General features: G+C 43.2%; 1 protein-coding gene and 1 long non-coding RNA gene across 7 annotated transcripts in view; both read right to left on the reverse strand.

Moving 5' to 3' along the window:
• Window positions 1-62: 62 nt before the first annotated feature.
• LOC134448692 (uncharacterized) lies at window positions 63-1,742 on the reverse strand. Its single transcript, XR_010034832.1, has 2 exons — window positions 566-1,742; window positions 63-475 (listed from the first exon to the last, which is right to left on the reverse strand). It is a non-coding gene; the product is annotated as an uncharacterized LOC134448692 (long non-coding RNA).
• Window positions 1,743-1,810: 68 nt separating this feature from the next.
• The window catches only part of cobl (cordon-bleu WH2 repeat protein), a 57,782-nt gene continuing 34,592 nt past the window's right edge, over window positions 1,811-25,000 (reverse strand). The window contains exons 6-18 of one of the 6 annotated variants that reach the window (XR_010034978.1): window positions 23,753-23,800; window positions 22,837-22,916; window positions 22,151-22,225; window positions 19,502-19,669; window positions 17,274-18,174; window positions 15,924-16,070; window positions 10,606-10,852; window positions 9,900-10,018; window positions 7,852-9,626; window positions 7,413-7,523; window positions 6,603-6,854; window positions 2,620-5,810; window positions 1,811-2,529 (exon numbers count right to left, since the gene is read on the reverse strand). Coding sequence is in view for 1 of the 6 variants with exons in the window: in XM_063199735.1 (XP_063055805.1) it covers window positions 5,715-5,810; window positions 6,603-6,854; window positions 7,413-7,523; window positions 7,852-9,626; window positions 9,900-10,018; window positions 10,606-10,852; window positions 15,924-16,070; window positions 17,274-18,174; window positions 19,502-19,669; window positions 22,151-22,225; window positions 22,837-22,916; window positions 23,753-23,800 (4,019 nt within the window). In the remaining 5 variants the exon portion in view is untranslated. Of the gene's footprint in view, window positions 5,811-6,602; window positions 6,855-7,412; window positions 7,524-7,851; window positions 9,627-9,899; window positions 10,019-10,605; window positions 10,853-15,923; window positions 16,071-17,273; window positions 18,175-19,501; window positions 19,670-22,150; window positions 22,226-22,836; window positions 22,917-23,752; window positions 23,801-25,000 lie in introns of all 6 variants that reach the window. The other 5 variants (XR_010034979.1, XR_010034980.1, XR_010034981.1 and 2 more) reach the window with 5 other exon arrangements.

Below are 25,000 nucleotides of genomic sequence, written 5' to 3' on the forward strand. Positions count from 1 at the left end.
CACTGTCGGAGAACTCCTAAAAGTCCTCTGAGGAACATAAAACTCAGAGGAACCTTTATGTGACAAATTGGTTCTTGGAAAAGCGAAGAGGTTTTCTTAAGGGTTCCTCAGAGAAGTCAACAACCCAAATGTTTTTTGATAATCTTTCAATTTGACTTGGCTCTTTCCAGGCCCTTGCATATTTCCAGTGTCTGGAGGATCTTCAGATTTGCCTCAAATGGAGAAGGGAAAGATAAGTGAAACATGACAGCTGTTTCAGTCAACAATGGCTGCTGACATGGACTCACTCGTCGACATTGATTCTGTAACTTCAACTGTATCTTCGAATCTGTGAGTAGCTAAAAGTAGCACCTCATTAAAAATGTGAAGACAGTAGTTTCCCCAATCAGGTGCTAGGATCCCCCCCCCCCCCCCCACCTAAAACCACATCTCACAGACTGAAGTACAGTATATGGCGTAGTTCCAGGTGAATGTTCTTTGTCATCTAGTGACAGCTATCTTTCAATTACCAATGTGGAGGAGCCCCAAAAGGTCCTCCGAGGAGCCTTTGGGTTCTTCACCAAACCTTTCACTGATTCTTGAGAAAGTGGCTAAAACAGGTTGTAATCTTGAAAGAAAAAAACGAAGTGAATTACAAAATAATATGGTATATCCTCGTAGACAAAAGTCTTGGCTTTTCAGAAATGCACAAGGTCAATCTCACCATTTTGATTTTTTTTCAGAAATCAGGTTTTTCTCTGATCATACCTTGTTTTTTGTCAACACCGTCAGACACAATTAAAAGCAATACAAATTGTATTGATTTGGTTGCATATGTATCTGGAGTTCTTAAGTGATTGTGTGTGTTTTTTGGTTCACACATACGCCTTTAAATGTTGAAAATTCACTTTAATTCCATTTTAATACTGCTTCATGTGTTCTAATTTAAAAATATGTGCTGTCAGACAATGCTTACTTAATGCCTAAATAGATCAAACATTTTTTTGTAATTTCACAAATATTCGTGTAGGCTTAAATTTGCAATTACTTTGATAATTCAACAACTCCAAAGGAAAATTTTGTAAGCACATTCATTTAAAATGTCCAAAACTCCTTCTTACGGTGGTGACTTAAGAACTGACGGTGGTGACAGTAATCTGAAGGTGGTGAAAGTGACCTAATTATTACCTACATTTAGCAAAATAAATAGCCCTCTCAAGTCAATGACATCTAGCATAAACACTTTATTTTTGTGTGTGCACAGTATGTTTGTGCATGTGTTTTTTCTTCATTTGTTAGATACTCTAGGAAGTAGACCTAGATTATTGAAAATGTGGCATAAACAGGTTTTAAGTTGTTCAAATCCAAAATATAGAGGTGTATTATCATAGATGAAGGTCTTGGCTGTGCAGTGAATGTATTGGCCAAGCTCCCCATGTTTTACATTTTTCATAAAATGGGCTCGCTCTTGGTTTTGTCACCAGCGTCAGACAGAATTAGAAATTAAAAAATATGTTTACTGTATTTAAGTGAATTACTTTTACAATTCAACATAATTGTAGATACTTATTGGAAGCATATTCTTAAAACTTGTCAAAAACATGTAAAACACATGCTTTTTTGTGAACTACATCAGATGTCACCACCGTCAGGTTTTGTGACAAAAAACCCTCCAAATGCACTTCAGTGGAGGCTGGAGTATAAGTTTGGGTCACAATTATTACTAACATGTCTGGTAATGTTTCATTAACCAGCACAATTTAGTAAAATATGGAACAAGATGATCTGACGGTGGTGACATCTGACGGTGTGAGACAAAAAAACACTCTTTTACATATTGTGCATTTTTTGCTCACATTAGCCACTTCGTTTTTGCTCTGTTTCTTAGGGGCTTCATGCCGCTTCTGAAAATGTATATATAATTAACATTAATGTAACATAATACTATTAAACCCCCCGACGGTGTTGACAGTTTATGGTTGGGACAGTACCAGTGTCCAAACAAATTAACAAATTGAGGCAAAATTAGTAAACTTACAGGAGCTTCAGTGATGGTGAAGTATTCAGTAGAGCTAAAGGTTTGAAACGGGGTCCTAAGTAATGACAATGACCTTGTGCATACCTGATTTTATTGTCTTTTTAAAAAAAATCTGACGGTGGTGACTAATATGCTGGACACACTTTGAGCAATCAGAAAATAGTAGTAAATATTGCTTTACACGCACTATGTGCATATCTGCAGAATCACTTCAATATGGACTTTCACATCATGGTGATATTATTCAATAATATCAGTGATTTTTACATTTTAAGTCAATTGAAATGATGATGTCTGTCCTTGGGACAGCTGTTTTTACAGGGTGTGGGCAGGTCTATAGCCATGAAAAGTAATAAAATTACACTTAAATATTTCAAACGACTGTACATTTGTGTAACAGACCCCTGGGTCTTTACCTGGATTCATTTTGTTCATGAAAATATAATTTATTTTCATCAGAATTGGCAGTTTATTGCAGAGACATGTTTTAGCCGCTTTCTCAAGAATCAGTGCTTTGTCATCTAGTGACAGCTATCTTTCAATTACCAATGTGGAGGAGCCCCAAAAGGTCCTCCGAGGAGCCTTTGGGTTCTTCACCAAACCTTTACATTTCTCAGAAAACGTATCATAGAAGTATCTCTAGAGGGCAACTGAATGTTCTTTGATGGAACTTTTAAAACATTTTAACAGTTCTGCAAGATAGTACACTACGCTGCAAGATATTCTGTGCCTACTGTGCTCTAATTGTCAAGTTTTTAATTAATTATCTCATCCTGCAGGCCAGCTAGCATTCTCCTGATGGTGACAGTTCATTTATATTCACCTCAATCAAACTGCACAGTGACCACTGACTATAACAGAAACATTCTATACAGAAGATACATAAAACTGTTGTAAATGTTCTATCTATGGAATTAGTTGGCATCACCAGCAAGTCAAACCTGACGACATTGTTCTTCTATAAATAAATATTCCTATTCTCATGAAGCTAGCTACTGTTAAAACAGCGTCAATTACTCTGAACAAAACTACAATTGGCTGTTTTTCAATGAGGCCAAAGAAAAGTCCACCTACATCATTTTTGTTCACTCTGTACTACAAATATATTAAATCACTTTCTTAAAACACTTATCTCATCTCAATCAATGGAGCAAGGCATTTCATGCTAACAAAACTCTAAATTTATACTCAATTTTTTTTTACATACTATAATTTCACTAACTATATGTGAAAGTGCAGTATTCATCTTAACATAATGACTATGACCTCTGTCCTGCATGCACTACAGAATTATGGGATGAGAGGTTACAGAAATGGACACCGTTTCTCGAAAGCGTGGTTGCTAACCACTTCTCAACTAAACAGGTTGCCAATGATAAATTGCACTGCAACCAAGTAAGCGACAATGCACCCCTGGATGATTTCTGCTTCATGTTTCTACCCAGTCTAAACAGCAGCATTCATCTGATATCTGGAAAGGATGGGTGATCAGGTCAGGCACAAGTAGGTCCTTACACGGGCATTGTGAACAGATGAGGACACCACTAAAGGCACTGCTGTCTTGCACACCAGGCAGCCAAGGTGACACATATGATATAACTAGAAATGCACTCAGACAATGCAGTGCAGCAATGCAGACCTCTGCCAAGGAAGCTGTTTGATAGAACATTTGACTATGTTACTATTATTTTAAGTCTTTCTGCCTTCTTTTTGTGGAGTTATAAACTGGAATGTCAAAATTCGCCCTGTCCTTAATTCAATTTGCGGTCACTAGGGGTGTCTAGTTTGTAGGCTAGTAATGGTGAGGAATCATTAAAAAGTCCTTGTTCCAGTTCGTGATCTGTATCACCACAAAAATCACATGTTCCTTTGGTCATTACCAACAACTCCACAAAGTTTCATCCAAATCCGTACATTAGTTTTTGGGTTATCCTGCTGACAGGCAAACAGACAAACAAGCAGAAAGATAGACAAACCAACACGACTGAAAACATAACCTCCTTCACAGAGGTAAATATGAGAGTTGGTAGGCAGAGTGGTTTCTACAAGAGGAATGTAGAATGATATCCGTAAGGAATGACATGATGCAAGGATGAAGTTCCAAAGTGCAAATGTGTATAATATGAATAGAAAACTATAGAAACACTGAGGGTTAGGGTATAATACACAGTCACACACACACACACGCGCGCGCGCGCGCACACACACACACACACAAACACACACACACACACACACACACACACACACACCGCTGGATTCAACACATGCAAAAACCTCTAACTGCACTGGGTTTGTCCTTGATTACTGGTTTAGGGCCCTGAGCTGGTCTAAAAGGTCTCTGACAGCGCTGGCGGCCCACTGAGGGTTCATAAGCAGCAGTTCACTCAGCCTAAAATGGCAGATGTGTTTCAAATGGCAAGCGCAGGGCACATTATTTTTTTTTTACTGTTGGAGGCACTGTAAAGTGTATGTTTAAGTGTTTGTGTAGCACATGAGTGTTGTCTAATCTACCTGTGTAGTGTAGAGAATATTGTACAATATTGTTACTGTAGAAAATATTGTTACTAAGTGCACATGTTCAAACTTAAAGGTGCACTGTGTAGGGTGGTAGCCAGAGAAGGTATTGCAACTATGCTAGTCATTGAAACGGTGCTGCCTTTTGTCAAATTTTATGTTGAAAAGTTTTGGGAAATCAAAATGGCAGACCATCGAGAAGATCCCCCTCTCATTTTTCATGTATGAAAAATTAAAATTTTCCAGCCATAATGAATACTTAAAATTTGATGGTGGTGGTATGTATTCGGTGTATTAGGTAGGTAACATTTGTAAATGGGCAGCATGAATTCTGGAAATTAACTACTAAAAATATTACACAGTGCACCTTTAACCAATCTTAGTATCGACAGACAATAGCTTATGCAACTCTCGCCTTTCATGGGAGAAGCATCTCCCTCTCTCAAAACAAAAACACAAAATATAAATTAGGATAATATATTAGGCCAGTTTGCATGGGTATCAAATATTATTTACCCTGAATAAAATGCGGCATAGCAATGCAAGTCTGAATTTTACATCTCGTACTGTAATTAGGGGAAAAAAATAACGTTTTTTTTAATGCAAGCCCACTAAATAACTGGTACTGGGTGCAGAAAGTTCTCAAGAGTTCTATCATATGCTAAATCCTTGAAGATGTGGTTGCGAATCTCATTTACAACATTTAGTACCTTTGCCTGGCAAATGAGAATAATAACAAGATGAATAGAAATATAATGACAAGACGATGATGAATATAACCGATAAAGATATTTGCGATGATTCTTGGCACCTCTATAGCAGCAGATCATAAGTCTTTTGAAAAGATGACGGCGGCGACAAACAAAGTTAAAACACAGGCGGACATCAGGCCACACCATCAGCAGCAGTGGTGGTGGTGCATTGGCTCAACGCCTTGTCTCCTCTCCTTCTCAACAAGTGGCAGACAATTTCGATTGAGAGAGTTAACGTCCTGTTCCTATTTTCCCATGCAGGTACAGTAATTTCCTAAATCAAGTCTTCTAATCTAGGAATCAGCTTGTTCAGTGAATCGGCTGGAGCTAATACGTGGCAGCAGGACTTTCATCTTCTGAACCCGGCATGTCCACCTCTGTTCTTGGCCCTGTAGTGGAGTCTGCCGACACCTCCGAGGCAGCCGTCTCTAGCAGCCGTCAGAGGAGGATGAGGAGGAGGGCCGAGAAGCCTGGATGGTCCCCAGTCGCCCGTTCACCTGCACCGTCTTGGTGGGCAAAGGCACCTGGGAGACACACATGACAAGAAGATCAGTCAGACACCTGGGAATCAATGTCATCATCATTACATTCAATTCCATTCCATTCATTTTAACCGAGACTGACTCAGGTTTTGTTGTACATCAAGATAACTAAAAAAAACTCAAAAAAGAAGATAACTAAAAAAACTAACGACTGGTGACTGTATCCAACACAGTATGTTTGCTTTCAGGCGCCAGCGATACAGTTTTTATTACTAATAGCATTTTTACCTCACAACTGTTGTTCCTCTAAGTTTCAGTGATGCAGTTCACAACAAGAACATGCATCTCGTGCATCTCTACTGACGTCACACACATTCTTCACGAAAAATATCAGTTATTATTGTTACCCTCAAATAGGAGTTTCAGAGTTCCCTTCTTCACGCGCAACAGACTTAAACATTCCTTCAAATATCTAGCAATTCTTCTGTTGAATCTGCAGTGTTTAAGACTGTATGGAGTACACTTACTCCATGATGGTAATGTTCAAGTTATATGAGTTGTATTAATGTATGTTGTAATTTTGATAACAAAAGGAGAGCGCTAATAATTTTCACCTCAACTGTATATTGACCAGACATACGCACTCATACAGTATATCACATGTTACGCTCATATTGCACATCTAAATATTTTTATGTACTTTTAATTGCTGTCTTGAGGGACACACCTTACACACCTTTCTACAAACACCTTCCAGAATTTCCTTCGGGATTGATAAAGCATTTTTACTCGACTCTACTGCTTACTACAAACATTACTACCGTACACACTCACCCTCTTGAGGCTCTTGGCCCCAGCCCCAGTGCGGATGGCCTCCAGGAGAGCTTCCCGGCTCTGCTCAGCATTGGCTGCCGACACTGGCATTGCACGGGGAGGAGGAGGCACAGCCATAGGGGGAGGAGGAGGAGTCGGTATGGAAGCAGAAGCAGCAGGATGTGCAGCAGAAGAGTAAGGGTTCTTCAAGGGGACGTCGTCTGGGTCCATGCTCTTGAAGCGATCCAGCTCCTTGGCTGCCAGAGACCGTGTCTGTGTGGACACGACATATGTTGGGTAAGGGGAATGACACTGTGGCGTCCTGCTACCTTTAAAACTAAGTATTCCACTATCCATCCATTGAGATATCCATCTTTTTAACACTTATAGACACCACATTCCTTTTTCACTCAAGCTGTGTGTGTGTGTGTGTGTGTGTGTGTGTGTGTGTGTGTGTGTGTGTGTGTGTGTGTGTGTGTGTGTGTGTGTGTGTGTGTGTGTGTGTGTGTGTGTGTGTGTGTGTGTGTGTGTGTGTGTTTGTGTGTAGAATCCAGCTGTGTGTAGCCGGCTTAAATAAGAAAAAAGCAAAGCAGCTAGCTAAGTATTGCTCCCTTTCTGTAGTTATAGGGAGTTTGCATATATGGAGAAGGAGATGCCACTTGTATCCTTGAAGAGACTGTAGACAACCATAATTTTGGTATTTATGTAAAAGACACATTATTGCTTCTTTAACATTGTTTGGGGCGCTGTATTGTTTTCTCAATAATTATTGGTCTTCCCAAATAAACTTATCAAACCGTGTGTGTGTGTGTGTGTGTTGGTTTTCCTCACCTTCTTAAGTCTGTCTGTGTTGCTGGCTCTGATGGCAGAGAGGAGAGCAGAGTGGGAGTTCTCTTCCTCCACCATGGTGGGCTTCTTGGAGCTACCTGAGGACTCAGTCACCTGTGGGGGATACACACACACACACACACACACACACAAACACACACACACACACACACACACACACACACACACACACACACACACACACACACACACACACACACACACACACACACACACACACAAAGTTGTATCAGTGAACTTCATGTATACACACAACAACTCAAATGTCATAAGCATTTTTAACAGCTACATTTTTTTTTCATTTTATATAGTATTATTGTCATCGTTAACTTTAATGTAACGTTGAGAAGAAAAAAAGCATACAGTAATAGAATGATTTTCATAATCAGTGCTTTGACATCATCATTTGCTCACAGCTCACCCTCTTAAGTCGCTCCTTGCCGTCCCCTGACTGGATGGCCTCCATCAGCGAGCTGTGCAGCGATGCCTCTTTCTCCACCGACTTCTGGATCACTGGCCGGAACTTCTTCACTGGCCCAAACAAGCTCACCTGATTGGGCTCAGGCAGAACTCCAGGGGCCGCACATGGCTCCTGGCTATGGCCTGCTTGGCTGACAGATGAGCTGGGTGTGGTCGTAGTAGTCTCAGGTGTTTCTGTGGTCACCTGGGATGCAGTACCTGAACCTCCCTCTAGAGGGCGTGTTGGCTCTTCTGTGGTTTGTTTGGGGAAGGTATGACTCCTGTAGCTTGGTGGGCTTCTCACAGCACGAGTAAAAGAGCCATTCCCTTTCCGTAACCCCAACTGGGTTGTGCTACTAGAGCCCATCTGGGTTGTGCTACTAGTACCCTTGACGGTGGATCCATTAATCGTGGTAATGGTGGATCGGACCTCCACAGACGCTTTCGGGACAGAACTTGTGGGAGGCTCTGGCTCTGGTTTCTCCTGAATGCCGCTTGCTTTGGCAGCAGCAGGTTTCACCACGTATCTGTTATTACTCAGTGCAGAGGCCATATACTGACTGGAGGTCCTCTTCTGTGGCTTCAGGAAGGACAGGTCTCTGGTCTCCTGGCTGCTCGCTGTGTCTGCTTTCTGGGCTGAAGCTGCTGGCTCCGAGGCCGCAGGCTTACTGTCCTTCACCTGGGAGCTGAGGCTGCTGTTCACTGCCGTGGTGAAAGAACTGCTGACTGCAGGAATCGCTGTTGGAGTCTTCTCGGCTGGCTTGGGAACTGCACTACCTTGGCCAGACTTGACTTCAGTGTCTCTGGCTTTCTGCGGCGCTGCTGTTGCCGTCTTGGTGGCTGTTGAAGCTTCCTGGCTGCTTGTGGACGACCAGAAGGCTTTGGCTTTCTCCTGCAGTGGCAAGGCGGCTGCCTCTTCTGCCTCCACCTTCTCCTCCTCCTCCACCTTGCGTTCCACAGCGGTGCTCCCCACAACTCGCCGTGAGCCGCCCCCTACCACCATGTTGCCCTGATCATCGATCTTGATGGCGCCCAGCGAGAGCGAGGCCTTGGTCTGGGCAGCGCTGCGTACGGCCGCCGTGGGGGGCACGATGGTGAAGGTCCTAGTGCCAAAACGAGAGGCAGGCACCTCAGTGATCTTGGTGCGATCTTGGTGGTGGTGGCGTATTACGTCGGCCTTTGGAGGGACCACCACGAATGTGCTCGTGCCAGATGGAGGCCCCACTGGAGGTTGCTTGGCAACAGGTGCTTGAACTATTCTCTCCTTGTCCACTGCAGGTTGCTTGGTTGCGGATGGTGGAACGACTTTTTCTTTCGCCACTGCTGATTGCTTGGCTGTGGATGGTGGAGTGACTTTTTCCTTCTCTTCAGCAGCTGGCTTGGGTTTAGATGCAGAAACGACTTTTTTGTTCTCACTGACAGGAATCTCAGATTTGGACTTGCTTGATTTTGAGTCTGAAGTCCCCTGCTTAACCTGCTTTGTTTCCTTTGCACCTTTGACCTCCTCTGATACTCGCTGCTGCACTTCAGGCTCACGACACAGGGTGGCGTTGTTGTTTTTGTTCTGGATGTTCTGGGAGGTCATCTGGGCTGCACTGTCATCATGGTCACCAATGCCATTGCAGTACAGGTGAGAGTCAATCACATCGTCGATGGCCGTTACAGGGACCAAGTCGACAACGGACACAGGGATGATGTCACCTGCCTCGGAAGGGGTCTCCCTTCCTCTGGTCATTTCTGATACACAAAATCAAGCACAGCATTAAAATACATTCCAGTGACATTTACAATTGAACATTCTAAATGTACACAATTTGCTTTAGCCTACAATGCTCTTGGCAATAGAAATAGTCACAGCAATAACACCTACACATTAAAACGGACAAATTACAACTTTGCTAGTCAGAGGTCACAGAATAAACATCCCTACAGCTACTGTATCTGTATCAGGTGATGTGTTCAGTTCCTATGGATGATCATCTTTTTTATTGCTCAAGTCCATGTCTTCACCTGCAAGTTCAGCATCCAGGTCAGCAAGCGTGAGTTGTAGTTGTGCCATGATCTTGGGGTCCTCTTTATAGCTGTCCTTTACCTTGGCCGACTGATCCTTCTCAAATCGCTCTTGACTGCTGTAGAGAGAAGAATATTAAAATGCTACATTTAATAATACTGAATAGCACAATCACAAAAACAGATATATAGGGAATGTGGTACCTAGACCAAATCATTTATATTAAAATGTGGTAGCCAGGCCACAAAATTCATATACTAACCAGAGCACTGATACACAGATGCAGTACAATAACATAAATTCTACTCTACTTCAGAATGAAGTCCAGTTGGAGTGCTTCCTGGAACTGTCTAGTTTTTTAAGATGGTGCTCTTTGGTGACAGGCTTGGTTGATTTCAAAAAAGTTTTAGAAATACCAAGGCACTCATCTTCTTTGCAATTAAAATGCCTTTATTTTATGAAAATACTTCGATGCGTTTCGGCATGAAGCCTTCGAAACGCGTGAGCTCCCTTCCTGACGAAAGCTTCATGCTGAAACGCGCCAAAGTATTTTAATCATGCTATGCCCAACAAAATAAAGGCATTTTAATTACAAAGAAGATGAGTGCCTTGGTATTTCTAAAACTTTTTTGAAATCTACTCTACTTCTGTTCTGTTCTGTTCTATTCTATCATATACAGCATCAGCAAGGTAGCAGCAGCACACCTGGTCCTAGAGTTCCAGGTGGCACAGCCTTCGTCACTGTCGCTGGATACATCGCGTTGTGCGCGTGGGGGGCTGCGATTGGTGTCGGCGGGCAAGCCCAGAGCACAGGGGTCCTCAGCGGTGCCATCGGACGCTGCATAGCCCTGGTCAGCCAAACTCCCACTGCTGCTGGACACTGAGCCAGTCTCCACTGCATCTGTTGCAGGGACCTCAGCAGCAACTGCAGCAGGAGCCGAGTGCAGCCATGCTGTACACACACATGCGTGTACGCGCGCGCACACATATGTATAGCACACACACACATACACACACACAAACACACACACACTATTAGCGCAATAATCAATCACCCTAAATGTTTTAAAAGACATTTACAGCATAGTGTTAAGCAACAAAATACCATCTTCGAGAACAGCATCATCATCACCACCACCATCACCTCCATTTCTTTAACTAAAAACTAATTGTGACCAAATATATACAGTCCATATGTTGTTTGCCTTATGTGAGTGTGCATGCATATGACAAAAAATAAAACAGTACATGTAACTAAACTGAACCCTACAAACCAGCCAGTAATAGTCACTTAGACATGAGAATAGTGAAAATCAAAACATTTTCCTTTGTGCAAGAATGTTACTGATAGTGTGTGTTTAACTAGCAAGCTACTGACCTTGCCAAGCCTAACCACCAACCATCGTTTGCGGTCCATTTCACACTGATAAAGGCTTTTATCATGTTGACATGTTCACTGGTGTTTTGAAATTCTGCTGGCAAGAGCCATGTTTATGCTCAAGGTGACAATTCTTTTACAGAGGAAATTATTTTAAAAAACATGTCTCTTGAACTTGCGTGAAATTGTCTGTCTCCTCATAATGCAAAAACATGAATCAATTGAATGAATCTTCTGGAAATGCTTCCTAGGCGTAATAGCTGTGTGGTATGCTATTTGTCTCATGTATGAGTCTTTGATCACCTTTCACAGACCTTATTGTTACATTATGAAATGAAGCATGGACATATTTATCTTGGACTTAAACTTGGTTTTATTAGCCAAGATCAGATTCAATTTAAAAACCCTATCCACACACACACAAACACACACACACATTCAGTGAAAATACCCTTTAACACAAATAGTGCAAAATCTAAATATATACGTAATAGCAAAACTGTTCTGTTGTTTGTGTGGTTTCTTTCATTGTGTTAAGACAGACCTTGCTTGCTATGTGGCATGCATACATTTGAAGATTACACTTATGGCAGTATACTGTTCTTGTCTGACACAATGCGTTTTACACTTGTTTTACCTACAATATCTGTGTTATTGAAGAGAGACACTTCAACAGACATGATAATGAAATGAGAAAAAGAATACAAAAGAAAATGTTACACTATAAGTCTGTTATTTCTGGCCCATACCCAGTTCAATGAGAATGAATACCGTTTGGTACATCTGTGTAGAGAGACATTGTTATAGAATCAGATAACTTTTACCTAATCTATTGCGAACAGACTTGACACTTTGTAAAAACCCTAAGAGCAAGTATGAGAGGAACTATGGTGTTTCACAGTAAACTGAAGACATCAGAAGACATTAGCAAATCAAATGTGATTAAACATTACACTACTTCAAGAAACATAATGAAGACTGCCTGCCTTGGTTTGCATTTGTTTCACTAAGTAAGTACAGTATGTAAACACTCAATGCCATATAAAGATGCCACATGCCAAAGTCTTGTACCTGCACTTTCAAGTGCATCAGAAGCATCTTTGAGAGCTCTGTCTTCAACTAAAAAAAACGATCAATACTGTTGTACTGTAGCACACACATACTTGACTGGAAAGATCATCTTGCTGTAACAACTCAACTCACATGTTCCATGCACCAAATGGTAGCCCCCACACATTCAAGGGTCCATTGTGCAATATTTCAGGTGTTGCAATATTTGTGGTGCTAACGGTAGAGCACTCCACAGCTACGCAGCTGACCCGGATTCGATTCCAGCACGGGTCCTTTGCCAGCCCTTCCCCTGGAAACATTGTGGTGCCTCTTCACAAACGTTGACATAAATACTTACTTGCATTAAAATTAAGGGATGAAGGCCGTAGGGCATATATGCGCTCGGTTATTTTTAGTGAATTTGCCCACACAAGTAAGTTTGTTTTTTTACAATCGACTGAAGTGCCTGTGCTACAGATCTTTTTCCTTCAGTTTTTTTTAATAGTGCATCCTCCGAGAGCACCAATTGATTTTGAGGGATACTAGTACCACTCCACCTATTCTCCTGCTAATGATTAGTATTGGTATTGGAGTTAAATGTTACATTTGTATCAATTTATGCTCATGCATTATCTTGAATTGGACATTCTCAATTTCTCATTGTTCACTTGCTATGACAAGTTTGAAAAATATAGAAACATTACATTTTGGCTCTTCAAGACAGATTATTCTGTCCCCATATCACAGTTCATTCATTAAAAAGACACTTTCTGAGGCCCTCAAAGACAGACAGGTTTTACCCAGCATGGCTATCAGCTTACCTATGCACACCTTCATCTTGTTCTGACTGCAGAGTTAGTCTGGATTTACTTCAGTTAAGTTTTACTCCAGTTCTAACTTAAAACCAATTTAATTTGAACTTCCAACCAATTAGTGAACATAGGGAGTGAATGATAGCGAGAATGTTGACTTGGCAGGTTTAAAGCTAGACTAATCCAAATGTTAACATTTATTCATAGGCAAATCCAGATCCAGTTGTTTCAAACTTCAGTGCTCTACACCTCTAAGTAGCCAAAAATCTAAATTCAGACTTCCATATTTGAAATGTCGTGTATCATATGTTTACCAGGCTAGGTTAGCCTATAAATCTAGACGCCCCTAGTGGCTGCAAATTTCAGCTGTAGGGGTTTAGCTAGCTAGGCTAAGTCTAGGTTTTACCTACAAATGAAACTCTCATTTTATACTCTTTAGTGTTTTCAGATGGTGCAGCTGACCATATGTACTTGAACTGTGACAACATGTATGTGTTCTTATCACAGCCAGGAGGAGAGTCCAACAAAGGGTCAAAAAGTCAAAGGTCACTGGAAGAGGACAGTTGAGGAGAGGAGTAGCAGGTAGCAGGAAGAGGAGGAGAAGATGTCTGATGGCCGAGGGGAGGAAGTAGGTGGAGGAGTAGGAAGTAACAAGGTGTAGAAGGAGGTGGAGGAGGAGGCAGGTTGGACAGAACAGGAGGAAGGAGAAGAAAGGGCAGGAGGAAGGCCAAGGAATTCTCATCTGCGGCCAGAGCGCAAGGAGACAGGAGCACAGCAGTACACTGCAGAGGAGAGAAGGAAGAGAAGGAGGAGAGATGAGTGAGAAATGGAATAGAAGAGAAAGGACATAGAGAGGACGAGAGGTCGATGTCGTGAGAGAGAAACTGATGCAGAGATAGAATAGCGAACGGCGAAAGCAAAAAAGTAAATGGTAAAAACGGACAGCATTGAAGTGATGGTGACATGCGTGTCACAGAGAGATAGAGAGAAAGAAAAAGAGACAGTCAACTTATGTGCTTAACACCTAAAAAGTACAAAAAAGATATCACTTATGTGCTAAAAACGACAGCACCAGACAGTGATTAACCAGGGGGTCGTTTCTCGACAGTGCCTTTGCTAACGACTTTAGCCATTTTGTTCGTTCTTAAGACCAACGTTCTAACCAAGGTCTTGAGTTGGTCTTAAGTTGTTCTTAAGTTGTTCTTAAGTTGTTCTTAAGTTGGTCTTGCGTCTAAAGACCAACTGAAGACCAACTTAAGACCAACTTAAGACCAACTCAAGAGCAACTTACGACCAACTCAAGACCGACTTAAGACGGTTAGCAACGACAAGAATCGAGAAACGGAGTCCTGAGTGGAAATTATGTCAACTAAATAACATCAAACCCTTTGTGAGTTTGTTAGTCGGAATGGCACCAAGTTTTGTTAGAAAAGAATGTACAGATGTAGTTCTAATGTGGTAGTAATACTGGGATGTAGGTAAAGCCGAAAAAAGAGACAAGCGTACTGAACAAAAAAAGACAAACAGACACACATCCGCACACACATGCACACTTGCAATGCACACACACACACACACACACACACCTATAGACAGCCTATATCATTTAAGGTACACAAACTGAGGGTTCTTCTACACAGAGAAAGACAAACAATAGTTAGTGCAAAAGCAAGACTTAGGAAGAGCACTTGAAAACATCTGACCGCTCCTTCTCCGCTTCAAAATCCATGTTAGCAGGCATCACTACTACTTAGTACAGAGAGTGAAAACATGAGAGGAAGGGGTTAAGGGGTTAAAGGTCCATTGAGAGGTAATGGATTTGTCGACGGAGGCGGTCGTCAGAAGGTCTCAGATATTCTACGCAGACATGAAGAGGAGAGGGAAAATTGAGTGAGAGGCAGAGATGGAGAGATGGAGAGATGGAGTCTGGTGGACAAAAATATGAATAATTTTACGATGAAGATGATGAAGATGATGAAGATGATGAAGATGATGATGAATTCCTGTGAAAATGGAACGTGTATGTGCAATCCACACTCATTAAACTGCACTTTAAAAGGAGCTTTGCATTACCTACATGATTTCATCTAATATAACCTGAGCCTCCTATAGCAGAGGATCTAGCATGAAAATTGTTAAATTGGTGGTTCAATACTGTCAATTGCATGCCTATTTCATGCCTTTGGCTTTTCTGTTGAAAGCAGCAGTGACACCCAAAGCCCCCATTTTAAAGGACCAGTTCTGCCAATTTCAATATGCTGTTGTATTGCTCACGCTACCCTTGACTTGTCAGTACCCAGTGATGCTGCTTTTATTGGCTGAGCCCTTTCCGAGATCTGAGCTATTCTAATGGGGGCAGATTTTGTTTACATTTAAAAATTCTTAACATAGGTCTACTCCAAATATTTTCACAAAAGATAACACTGTTTGCTAGTTGTCTGCTGATGTTGCATAACCTTTTGAATGTTATTGGGAGTAAACCAAATGTTTTTTTAGAAATGTAAACAAACACCTGCCCCCATTACAATGACCAGGATCTCGGAAAAGGCTGAAAAAAAATTCTCAGGTACTGACAAGTCCAGGGTAGTGTGAGCATTACAACTGCATGTTGAAATTGGCTGAAATTGGCTTATTTGCGTCTTCCTTTCTGTATTACACCTCTACCTGATTTCAGTGTCAGACAAGTGAAAGTTGTGAATTCTAAACTCTTGAGTGTGGATTGCCGTTGTGCGGTTGTTTTAGTTCATGTCAAGTGGCGGTCAGTTGCGGCCGAGGTGACCTACAGTGCTGGGGCATGTCTGTGAAGCTGTCAGGTGATGCATTGTGGGAGTTGCGGTCTAGAGGGGCCGGGCTGGCCGAGGGCGCCAGAGATGTCTGGTCTCCTAGCGACGTCCGCCGAGGCTTCGGTGGCGGCACCTGTCTACTCCCGTCTGGGAGGGGAGAGGAGTAGGGGAGAAGAGAGTGGTGACTGGTGAAGGATGTTACCCAGAGTTACCCAAAGGTGTCAATTCCCCTTTCATTGACAGGAAGAAGAAAATAATAAGTCAGCGTGTTAAAGAGGAGCAAGAGGAGCAGGAAAGAAGGTGGTGGGTAATTATCTGGTGGGTTCTCTGTAAAATGTCAGAGAAGAATTCAGAGAAGAAAAGTGTTCAACTGGCTGGAATAATGTTAATTATACCACAATGTACAGTAGATGAACAATTCTACAATTCAAGCAACTTCCTGGACGAGGTATTTTATTACAAACAGATAATCACACACCTCTATAAAACTCAAGTGCCGTGTCCAGCAGAGGACTATTACAACAAATGGCTTCATCCTTTCAGGAATCCACCTCCGTATAAATGATCGATGAAGGTGTGCATTATTAAGTGCCAAACAAGCCTAGCGAGCACGGTTTACGCATCCAGGAACTAACGGACCACATTACATCTGCAGGCCTTTCCCAGCAGCCTTACTTCCTTGCCTCAGTGTTCTTGTCTGTAAGACAAGATCTATGTCTGCTGGGTTTGAAACACTGGAGGAGCTGGCTATTGGACCAGATCTAGACAAATTGCCAGGTCTGTACTGAGGGAGCTGGATGTACTACTACTACTACTACTACTACTACTACTACTACTACTACTACTACTACTACTACTACTACTACTACTACAACTACTACTACTACTGTCCAGCATACCTTTGAGGTGTCAATGGACCAAATTCACACAGCAGCCATATATCCCATGGTTGAAAAAGCTGATAATTGTTTTTCATTGTTCATTTCATTTTTCACCGTTTGAATCAGATCAATGTCATATGCAGTACAATGTACAAAACTGCCATGCATGGCTTGCACTGCACATGAGCCCATACCACAGATGACTTCAGTAGGAAGTTGGTTCAAGGAGGAAAGACAAGAAGGTACATGGACTGCCGCCCACTACAAGAGACTTCAATATTTTGAATAAATAAATCAACGTACAGAACACCAAGCACATGCTGTAAAGTGCTCATGTACGTAAACATGCATTACATGCCCCTTATGTTGGTGTAAGTGGATTGTTGGCACATGTGTTCTCAGTTCTGAGGAAGTGTGTGTGTGTGTGTGCGTGTGCGTGCGTGCGTGCATGCTGGGCAGGATGCCTTACCTACGGCGCTGTGCCTGTTGTTCTCCGCCTCCTCTATCCTGAGGCTAATGACGGAAGCGGCGGAGTCTGGTGTTGTGGAGCTGCGGCGGTCGCTATGCCGTAGCTTCTCCGCCGTCCGCTGTTCCTGCTTCTGCACTGGAGCTTGGGGCTGCACCTGCTGCACGGGAACAGGCTTAGGCTGCACTGGAGTAGCCTTGGGCTGCGGTTGCTGCAGCTTCGGCTCTGCGACGACCAGCTCCTCTCTGGAGCTCTGGATGGAGCGTTGAGCGGCCTGCTGTGGCTGCTGCTGCAGGCGTTCCACCACCACAGGCTGGGCAGGCTGAACCATCTTCTGCTGCTGCTGCTGTTGCTGCTGCTTCAATGCTTGCTGCTGCAGCTGCTGCATCACAGTCTCCACATCTCCATCCAGGTCCACATCCTCCATCTCCACCTCCTCATCCTCTTCGTCGTCATCTTCCACGTCCTCGTATTCGTCCTCCTCGTCCTGGCTGCTGACGGCCACCTCGTCCAGGTGGCTGCTGGGCACCGAGGCCTGCGAAGAGCTGGAGCTGGAGCTGCCCAGGGCTGCGCCGCGTTCCAGCTCCTCGCTGCTGCTGCTTCGAATGCTGAGCTCTGACGCTGAGTCCTCGTGGCCACCGGGGGCAGTGGTGCGTCGTGTGGCGGTCACCGGGGGCATGGCCACGGTGGCGGCTGCGGTGGTGGCAGCGGCCAGGGTGGCGGGAGCGGAGCAGGTGGAGGAGGGTTTGCGGACACGGCCGGTAGTTGTGGTGCTGATGGTGGTGGAGCCGAATGGTGTTGGGGTGGGGGTGGTGCCTGGCGTCTCGGAGGCCGGGGTGGGAGGGGGTGCCGGGGCCTTGCGCTTCTTCAGCAGGCTACTGATGGAAGGGGAGCCAGGGTCCATCTAGGTGCAGGAACAGCAGATAACCACCAGAGGGCGATAGAAGGCTAGGGTTAGAGTGCGGTGAGCCAACCAAATGAAAGCCATCAACAAACAGCAACAACCACGGGAGTTCACATGACTGCTGATTTTTCAATGGGGCTTTTGTTGCATGAAAGGACACACAGGTTGGTGAGTGAATACATGTTTTAGCACTTTCAAGGACATTTTAACTACAGTTGCCTTATCAATGGCCATGATGCCTATTTGTGAAAGTGCTTCTGGGAGTGCAATGGTCTCAGTACTGAGTCATGGTTTTCAATTTCAGTCTAAAGAAAACCGAGGGAATTCTATTACCTCTGGCAACTATAGCTGTCTGTAGTAGTGTTAGCAAATGTACTCTGTGTGCTACTACAGTACACGGTCGAGTGGTGGAGGGTGTTGTGTTATAGGAGTGTATGTCAGGATGGTCTTTTACTTAAAATCATTAATAACAGGGCAAGGGTAAATATATTTGCTAATGTGGCTTATACATCATTCGAATCCTGGTACATTATGTACATTTTTGTCTGTGCCTATGAGTCCTACTGTATATTTTGTTTGGGCCGCCAGCCCAACCATACTGAAGGGCTCTTTGGGGTGCTAAGATCTGGGCCTCCGGAACATAATTTTATGCATTCATCTGAGAATGGACTTGCAAATGTGTGCGATCTGAACAATTTATGTCAATAACTGGTCAATGATGGGGTGTTTTTGGGGCTCAGACATTAGGACATTACAACCACCACTAATACCCATGATTAATTAGTAATTGGTAGTTAATGAACTGCAATGAACATGCTTCTTAGATTATCCACTAGAACAAAACAAAAATCATTTCATCCATACAATAGTGGCATTAGCTGTGGTTGCACCACCCTGACGTGTGCTAATACTGAAACATCATTGACCCATTTGCACTACAGTCTATATGAGGTAGAAAGGAATGTAAGCAGAGCTATATTCTCACCGGTCATCTTTTGTGAGGAGCTGATACAAATATTTGGTAAATTCAAAGTAACATACATGCATGCATCTGAACTCTCCATAAACACATCCTAGTAGTATGCACTATGCAAATGTATACAAATGTGTACAGAGACCTCATCTCAAATAACTAAATGATATGTAATCCAATGTGTTTCATGCGGGTCTCTCTCTCTCTCTCTCTCTCTCTCTCTCTCTCTCTCTCTCTCTCTCTCTCTCTCGCTCTCTCTCTCTCTCTCTGACACACGTACGTATGACGTATGTATGCACAGGTACGCACACACACTCACACACACTCACACACACTGCACTACACCCAGCCCACCTCTATGCTGGAGAAGCTGCAGGGAGTGGCAGGGGGCGGTGCTGGGGCACGTCTCTTCTTCGGGTCCGTCTTGGGGGACAGCCTGCTGATGTTCATGGCCGACTGGGATTGGCCCAGAGTGCTAGGCCGCGCCTCCACACACAAGCTGCTGCTCATGCCTGACAGGGCCTGAGACGACAACAACCGCAACAGGAGAGTTAGACACGCACAACACACATGCATGCACTGAACACACATGCCTGCATAACCTTGCAATCATGCAAACACACATGCATGAACACGCGCGTGCACACATTCAGACACACACACATGCGCATGGATGCACACTCACTCACACGCGCGCGCACACACGCATACACGCACACAAGCAACAGTATCCCCCATACAGGTAGATACTGAAAGCATAAAGTCAACACATATTACACACACAGACAAACACACACTTCAAAAGCCTGGAGTGGAACATGCATAAATACAATCACACACAGCAGTAACAACACACTTGTGAAGGTCACACAGCTGCTGATTGGAATGGATATGATCAATGTACAGAAGATGACGCTGGTGCAGGAGTGCCCACACACATGCCAGATGCACGCACACAGAAATAGGTAAAGGAGGAGAGGAAGAGGGAGATACAAATAAAGCCAGAAATAGAAAAAAAGAGGAGAGTGAGGGAGCTATACAAGAACCAACACATAAGGTGAGATGGAGAGACAAACAGTGAGGAGAGAGAGTGCGTGAGAGAGAGAGGGAGAGTGATAGAGGGAGAGATTATGACCGCAATCAGAGCTGAAAGAGCAGCACTCCTGGGATCGGGTGATCAGGTGATCGGGTGAGAGTGGACGGCCTGGAGGGGTGGTGGCGTTTTCTCTCCCAGACAAGAGCTGCTCTGTGGCCGATAAAGGTCACCTGGTCACCTGGCCAGCTCTCTTCATGTGGGGGACGATTGTGTACCTTTGCCTCTCTCTATCTGTCAGTCTCTCTTGTCTATGTGTCTCTCTAGTACCCCCTTTTTCTGTCTGTCACAAACATTCTTTAGCCTTATATTTATTTATCCACTTCTTACGTGTATTGATATCCACCTCTCTCTCTCTCTCTCTCTCTCTCTCTCTCTCTCTCTCTCTCTCTCTCTCTCTCTCTCTCTCTCTCTCTCTCACGCATGCACACACACAGCATTACATTCACTCTCACCATCTTTGTCCCTCTAGCCTTGCATTCTCTACCTGTCTGCCTCCTTCCCATTATGTGTCTACTCTTTCAGGGGGACAAACAAAAAGGAACTAGACAGCCTGCCACATTCCCCTCCTATCGTGACTGAGGGACTTTGTGTAGTGGCCAGAGAGCACTGCATGTACTCACTCAGTTCACTTGCTCATTCATTCACCTATTCTAATGCAAGCAGCTATGCACCAAATGTATCAGTCAACAGAAAAGACCACCATGATTCCAGTTTCCAGACAAAACTGTTTAAGACAAAGCTCAAAAAGCGGCCCGAGGCACGATATTCTGCCAACAATTCACTGAATCAGCTCATTCATGATAACCAGATAGACTAATGAGAGAAACTGTCCCTTTGAGTTTCTACCCCTGAATTGGCAGAAAGACAACAGCCCTTTTACTTCCCTTAAGATAGTGCTGTGTGTGTGTGTGTGTGTGTGTGTGTGTGTGTGTGTGTGTGTGTGTGTGTGTGTGTGTGTGTGTGTGTGTGTGTGTGTGTGTGTGTGTGTGTGTGTGTGTGTGTGTGTGTGTGTGTGTGTGTGCGTGCGTGTGTGTTATGTAACAGCTAGCACAATCCCTCAAAGAAAGAACTGGAAAGAATAGTCTGAGGAAGAGAACCCCTAAGCAAATGGACAGAGTGCCCCAATGACAAATAGCACCCTCACAAAAGATGGGGTGGCCAGCCTCTTCTCAAAACACATCTGCTGTGGATCATGACTCCATTGCCACAAAGCAATCTGATTGGCCACACATGTGGTACAAGATCTCCGTTGCAGGACAGAAGGCCCATACACCACACTACTGGGCCTGAGTAGTCTAGAACTATGGTAGTTCCATGAGTAGCCATTTTGGAAAGACGTTCACATTCAATTGTGAATGATTTTCAATATGGTAACCAAGATAAATCATACCACGTGTCCCCAATGCAAGGAGGATGAAGACTTTCCACTGAATTCCATTCATTTTCCAAGTCTCCTAAACTGCTAGAGGGGCATGTCTACCATAGGAGCTCATCTTAGAACCTAGCGTCAAGTAGATTAAAGGAGAAACTCTGCATAACCCGTCTCCATATGACACATTACCAATCATATCTGGTGAATTGTGATAAAGGAAAGGAGTGTCCCACTTGCGACACCACTGAATGGACCAGTAGAAAAGAATATCTCTTCATTTCAAAGGGGAAAAGAAGCCAGCTACTTGTAGAAAAATTAGCAAAAAGGAGCAACATTTCAGAAGTTCACCAAGAGTCTTTGAAATCAATAACCAATCAACAGTTTTCTTTTTTAAATCACAGGCTGTAATCTTCTTAAGACTTTATGAAGAAAAGAATCAATGAAAGAGAGACAGCATGAGAAGCTGATTGTTTGAATTGAGACAGTTAGTTTGAAGCTTGATTGGCTGTCTCCTCATGCAGGGGTTAGTACTTACATGATGGCCAGTCTCAGCACTCTCAACATGGCCACCATCAACCTCCTCCATGTCAGAGGACGACAGCGAGTCAGTCTGAAACAGGAACGCACAGCTAGCATGCTAACATGTCCATGCTAACATGCTATGTCTGTCTATACTGAACATACTTAATTCTGCTCAATTAGCATGCATGCGTAGGACAACACCAGTCTTTCTAACATATCCATAACATGCATTAAACTCTGAGGCTTCCGACTGTTGTTTATGTCCTGCGTAATTAGCATTTTTGACACAAGTCAGCATGTCTCTTTAATGTATCCATGTTACCATACTATTTCCTCTTCTACACATGTCTTCTAATCCACCATGTACTCAAAAAGGACAACATGCCACCAAGTTATCCAAGCTAACATGCATTGTAGGCTATAGTACATCTATGCATTCTAACTGACATGTTGTGTTAAATTAGCATGCAAGCTAAGTACAGCACTTGTATTGCAAATTGTATCTTCTGCTAACTTGCAGGCTGTATTGCAGATTACATTTCAATATTGTAATTGTAACCATCAGCATTAAAAAAAAATCAAATATACTGCTGATCCCTGAGGTTACTTCAGTGACCCATCACATGACACATACTGTAACTTCAGTCTAAACCTCGAACCCAGGGCAATAAGAGGTCAGTGCAGGATCAAATCTCTCACCTTCGATTTCCTGCGGTTGAACTTGAAGAATCCAAGAATGCCTTTCTTTTCTACGGTGGCACTCTGGGTCGAAGTCGAGTCTGGGGAGACAAGGGGTGATCGTCAGGGTGAAACACAAAACATAAACAAAACAAAAGTCATCTCTATTATGCACGAAAACTAGGCAAGGGTGTGTTCATCATGCGGACAAACAAGGTCAAGTAGTAGTAGATTTTGGTCATGAGGTTAGTCCAACTGAATCACAGTTGAAATCCAGTCACACATAGCCTCTTCATTGGGTTAGTACCGGTTTGGCTTCACGTGGTATTAGGATTGGGTAAAGATGATGCAGTTTATAGAAGTCTTAAATATCCTGAGATTCAGTGAATCCAAGAGTGTGTAGAATATTACTCAGATGATGGATGACTAAAAAATGTATTTAGAGTAACTTGGAACTGTGTCAGCAACAGGGTGTGTGCGTGTTTGAGTAGACAATCATCCAGAAAATCAAGCTGAGGCAAATGACCAGTCTGTGTGGACATCAAATACTTGTACCTTGTCTTTCCAGCAGGTGGCAAGACTGAGCAACACAGGTATTCATCAGAGTGCAGTTACACTGTTCACTATGATTTCATACTGTTAGTGAATTAGGTCACAAAACACTCACTTGAATCACTGCAACTAAAAGCACCCAAACTAAGTATCTGCTAGGCCGAGAGGTTAGGAGAAAAACACGGATGGACGGTCTATTCCAAATCACCACATCTATCAGGCTATCAGAGGAAACACGAACACCCTTTTATTAGTTGGGGCACGGAAAGCTGTGAGATGAAGCGTTTTAGCATCAGTGTTGGAGCAAAATAGACGAGGCAGTTAAATTACACATACACACACAGACACATATTGTACACTCCTACACAGACAGAACAGAGGGTACCTGTGTAGTAGTTAAGAGCAGGGGCAGAGGCCATTTTAGGCTGCAGGACTGAAAACAAATGGGTGAGATTTAAGACGAGCTCCAGTCAAACAGTACCACAGAATAAGCTCATAACACATGAACTGCCTGAACAGCCTGCCGAACAAGACAAGAGCAGGGTGTCTTTCTAACAGCTCACAGAAAAAGAAGACAGGCTGAAGAAGGCTGAAGAAAGACTGACTTGTTCAGGACACAAACACATAATGAACCATGGAGGTGTTCAAAAATAACTTGAGAAGGAATAATACTGGGAACCATAACATTGTCATTAGCATGTGACAGAGAGGAACAAAGGCTTAGTTTTCTAAGGTAATCATTAGCCATTGCTAACCATGAGGCCCATGAGAGTTCAACACCCATTTCAACTCATTTGTTTATTTTCTCAAAATAACACACATGAAAACAAAAGCCCATACACAATGACTGCTGTCTGAGCTTCTGTTCCTGAGCTACATTAAATGCTCTTTACAAACGGCTCCCCCTGTGACCCTCTTTTCACAAAAGATCCATTTGCAATATCCATAATGTCCAACCGTTATGGGAGCCCACACTACTGGCACAAGTCCAGGACTTGTGTTGCATCAATCCCACATGGATGTGAGGTCTAAGTTTCTGTCTAACTGTCTAAGTTGAACTGTCTAAAGCTGTAAGTTTTATGGTTTAATGTATTCTTTTTGTGTCTTCCTACACTTTAGTCCTTTCGTTTCACTCCATTCCATCCATTGACTCCATTGATCCATTGATTTATTGCGTAAGTTCCAACTACTGTAAGGTGAGAGCGAAAAGCACTTCACTCGGAAATGAAGAATTGTTAAGATGGAGTATCCAATTGCTCAAAAGATGGTTCTGATGTTGGGACAGCAGGGTGCTGCCACTCAGCCAGGGATTTTGGTTGATATTTTCATGACATTTGTGTTCTTTTTTGAGTTAGTTGTGTTTTTTTACAAAACTGTTTGGGTCACTGGCTTTATTTTGATGAAAGGTGATTTTGTTTTTCCTGTCACTAGAGTCATTAAATGTGTGTGGGTGCTACTCTCGTCTTTGCCACCCAGGGTAGCAATAATAACAGTGTTATGAAAGAACAACAGGTAATGTATGAACAGTAGCCTTTAAGAGCTACGATGCTAACGCTGCTGTTGCTATGGACCTAATTGTAGGCTGAGCAACAATCGCCAAAATTGATATTTCTATGAACTTGGCATTAGAAAG

The sequence above is a fragment of the Engraulis encrasicolus genome, chromosome 5 (assembly GCF_034702125.1).
Source record: "Engraulis encrasicolus isolate BLACKSEA-1 chromosome 5, IST_EnEncr_1.0, whole genome shotgun sequence".
Taxonomy (NCBI): Eukaryota; Metazoa; Chordata; class Actinopteri; order Clupeiformes; family Engraulidae; genus Engraulis; species Engraulis encrasicolus.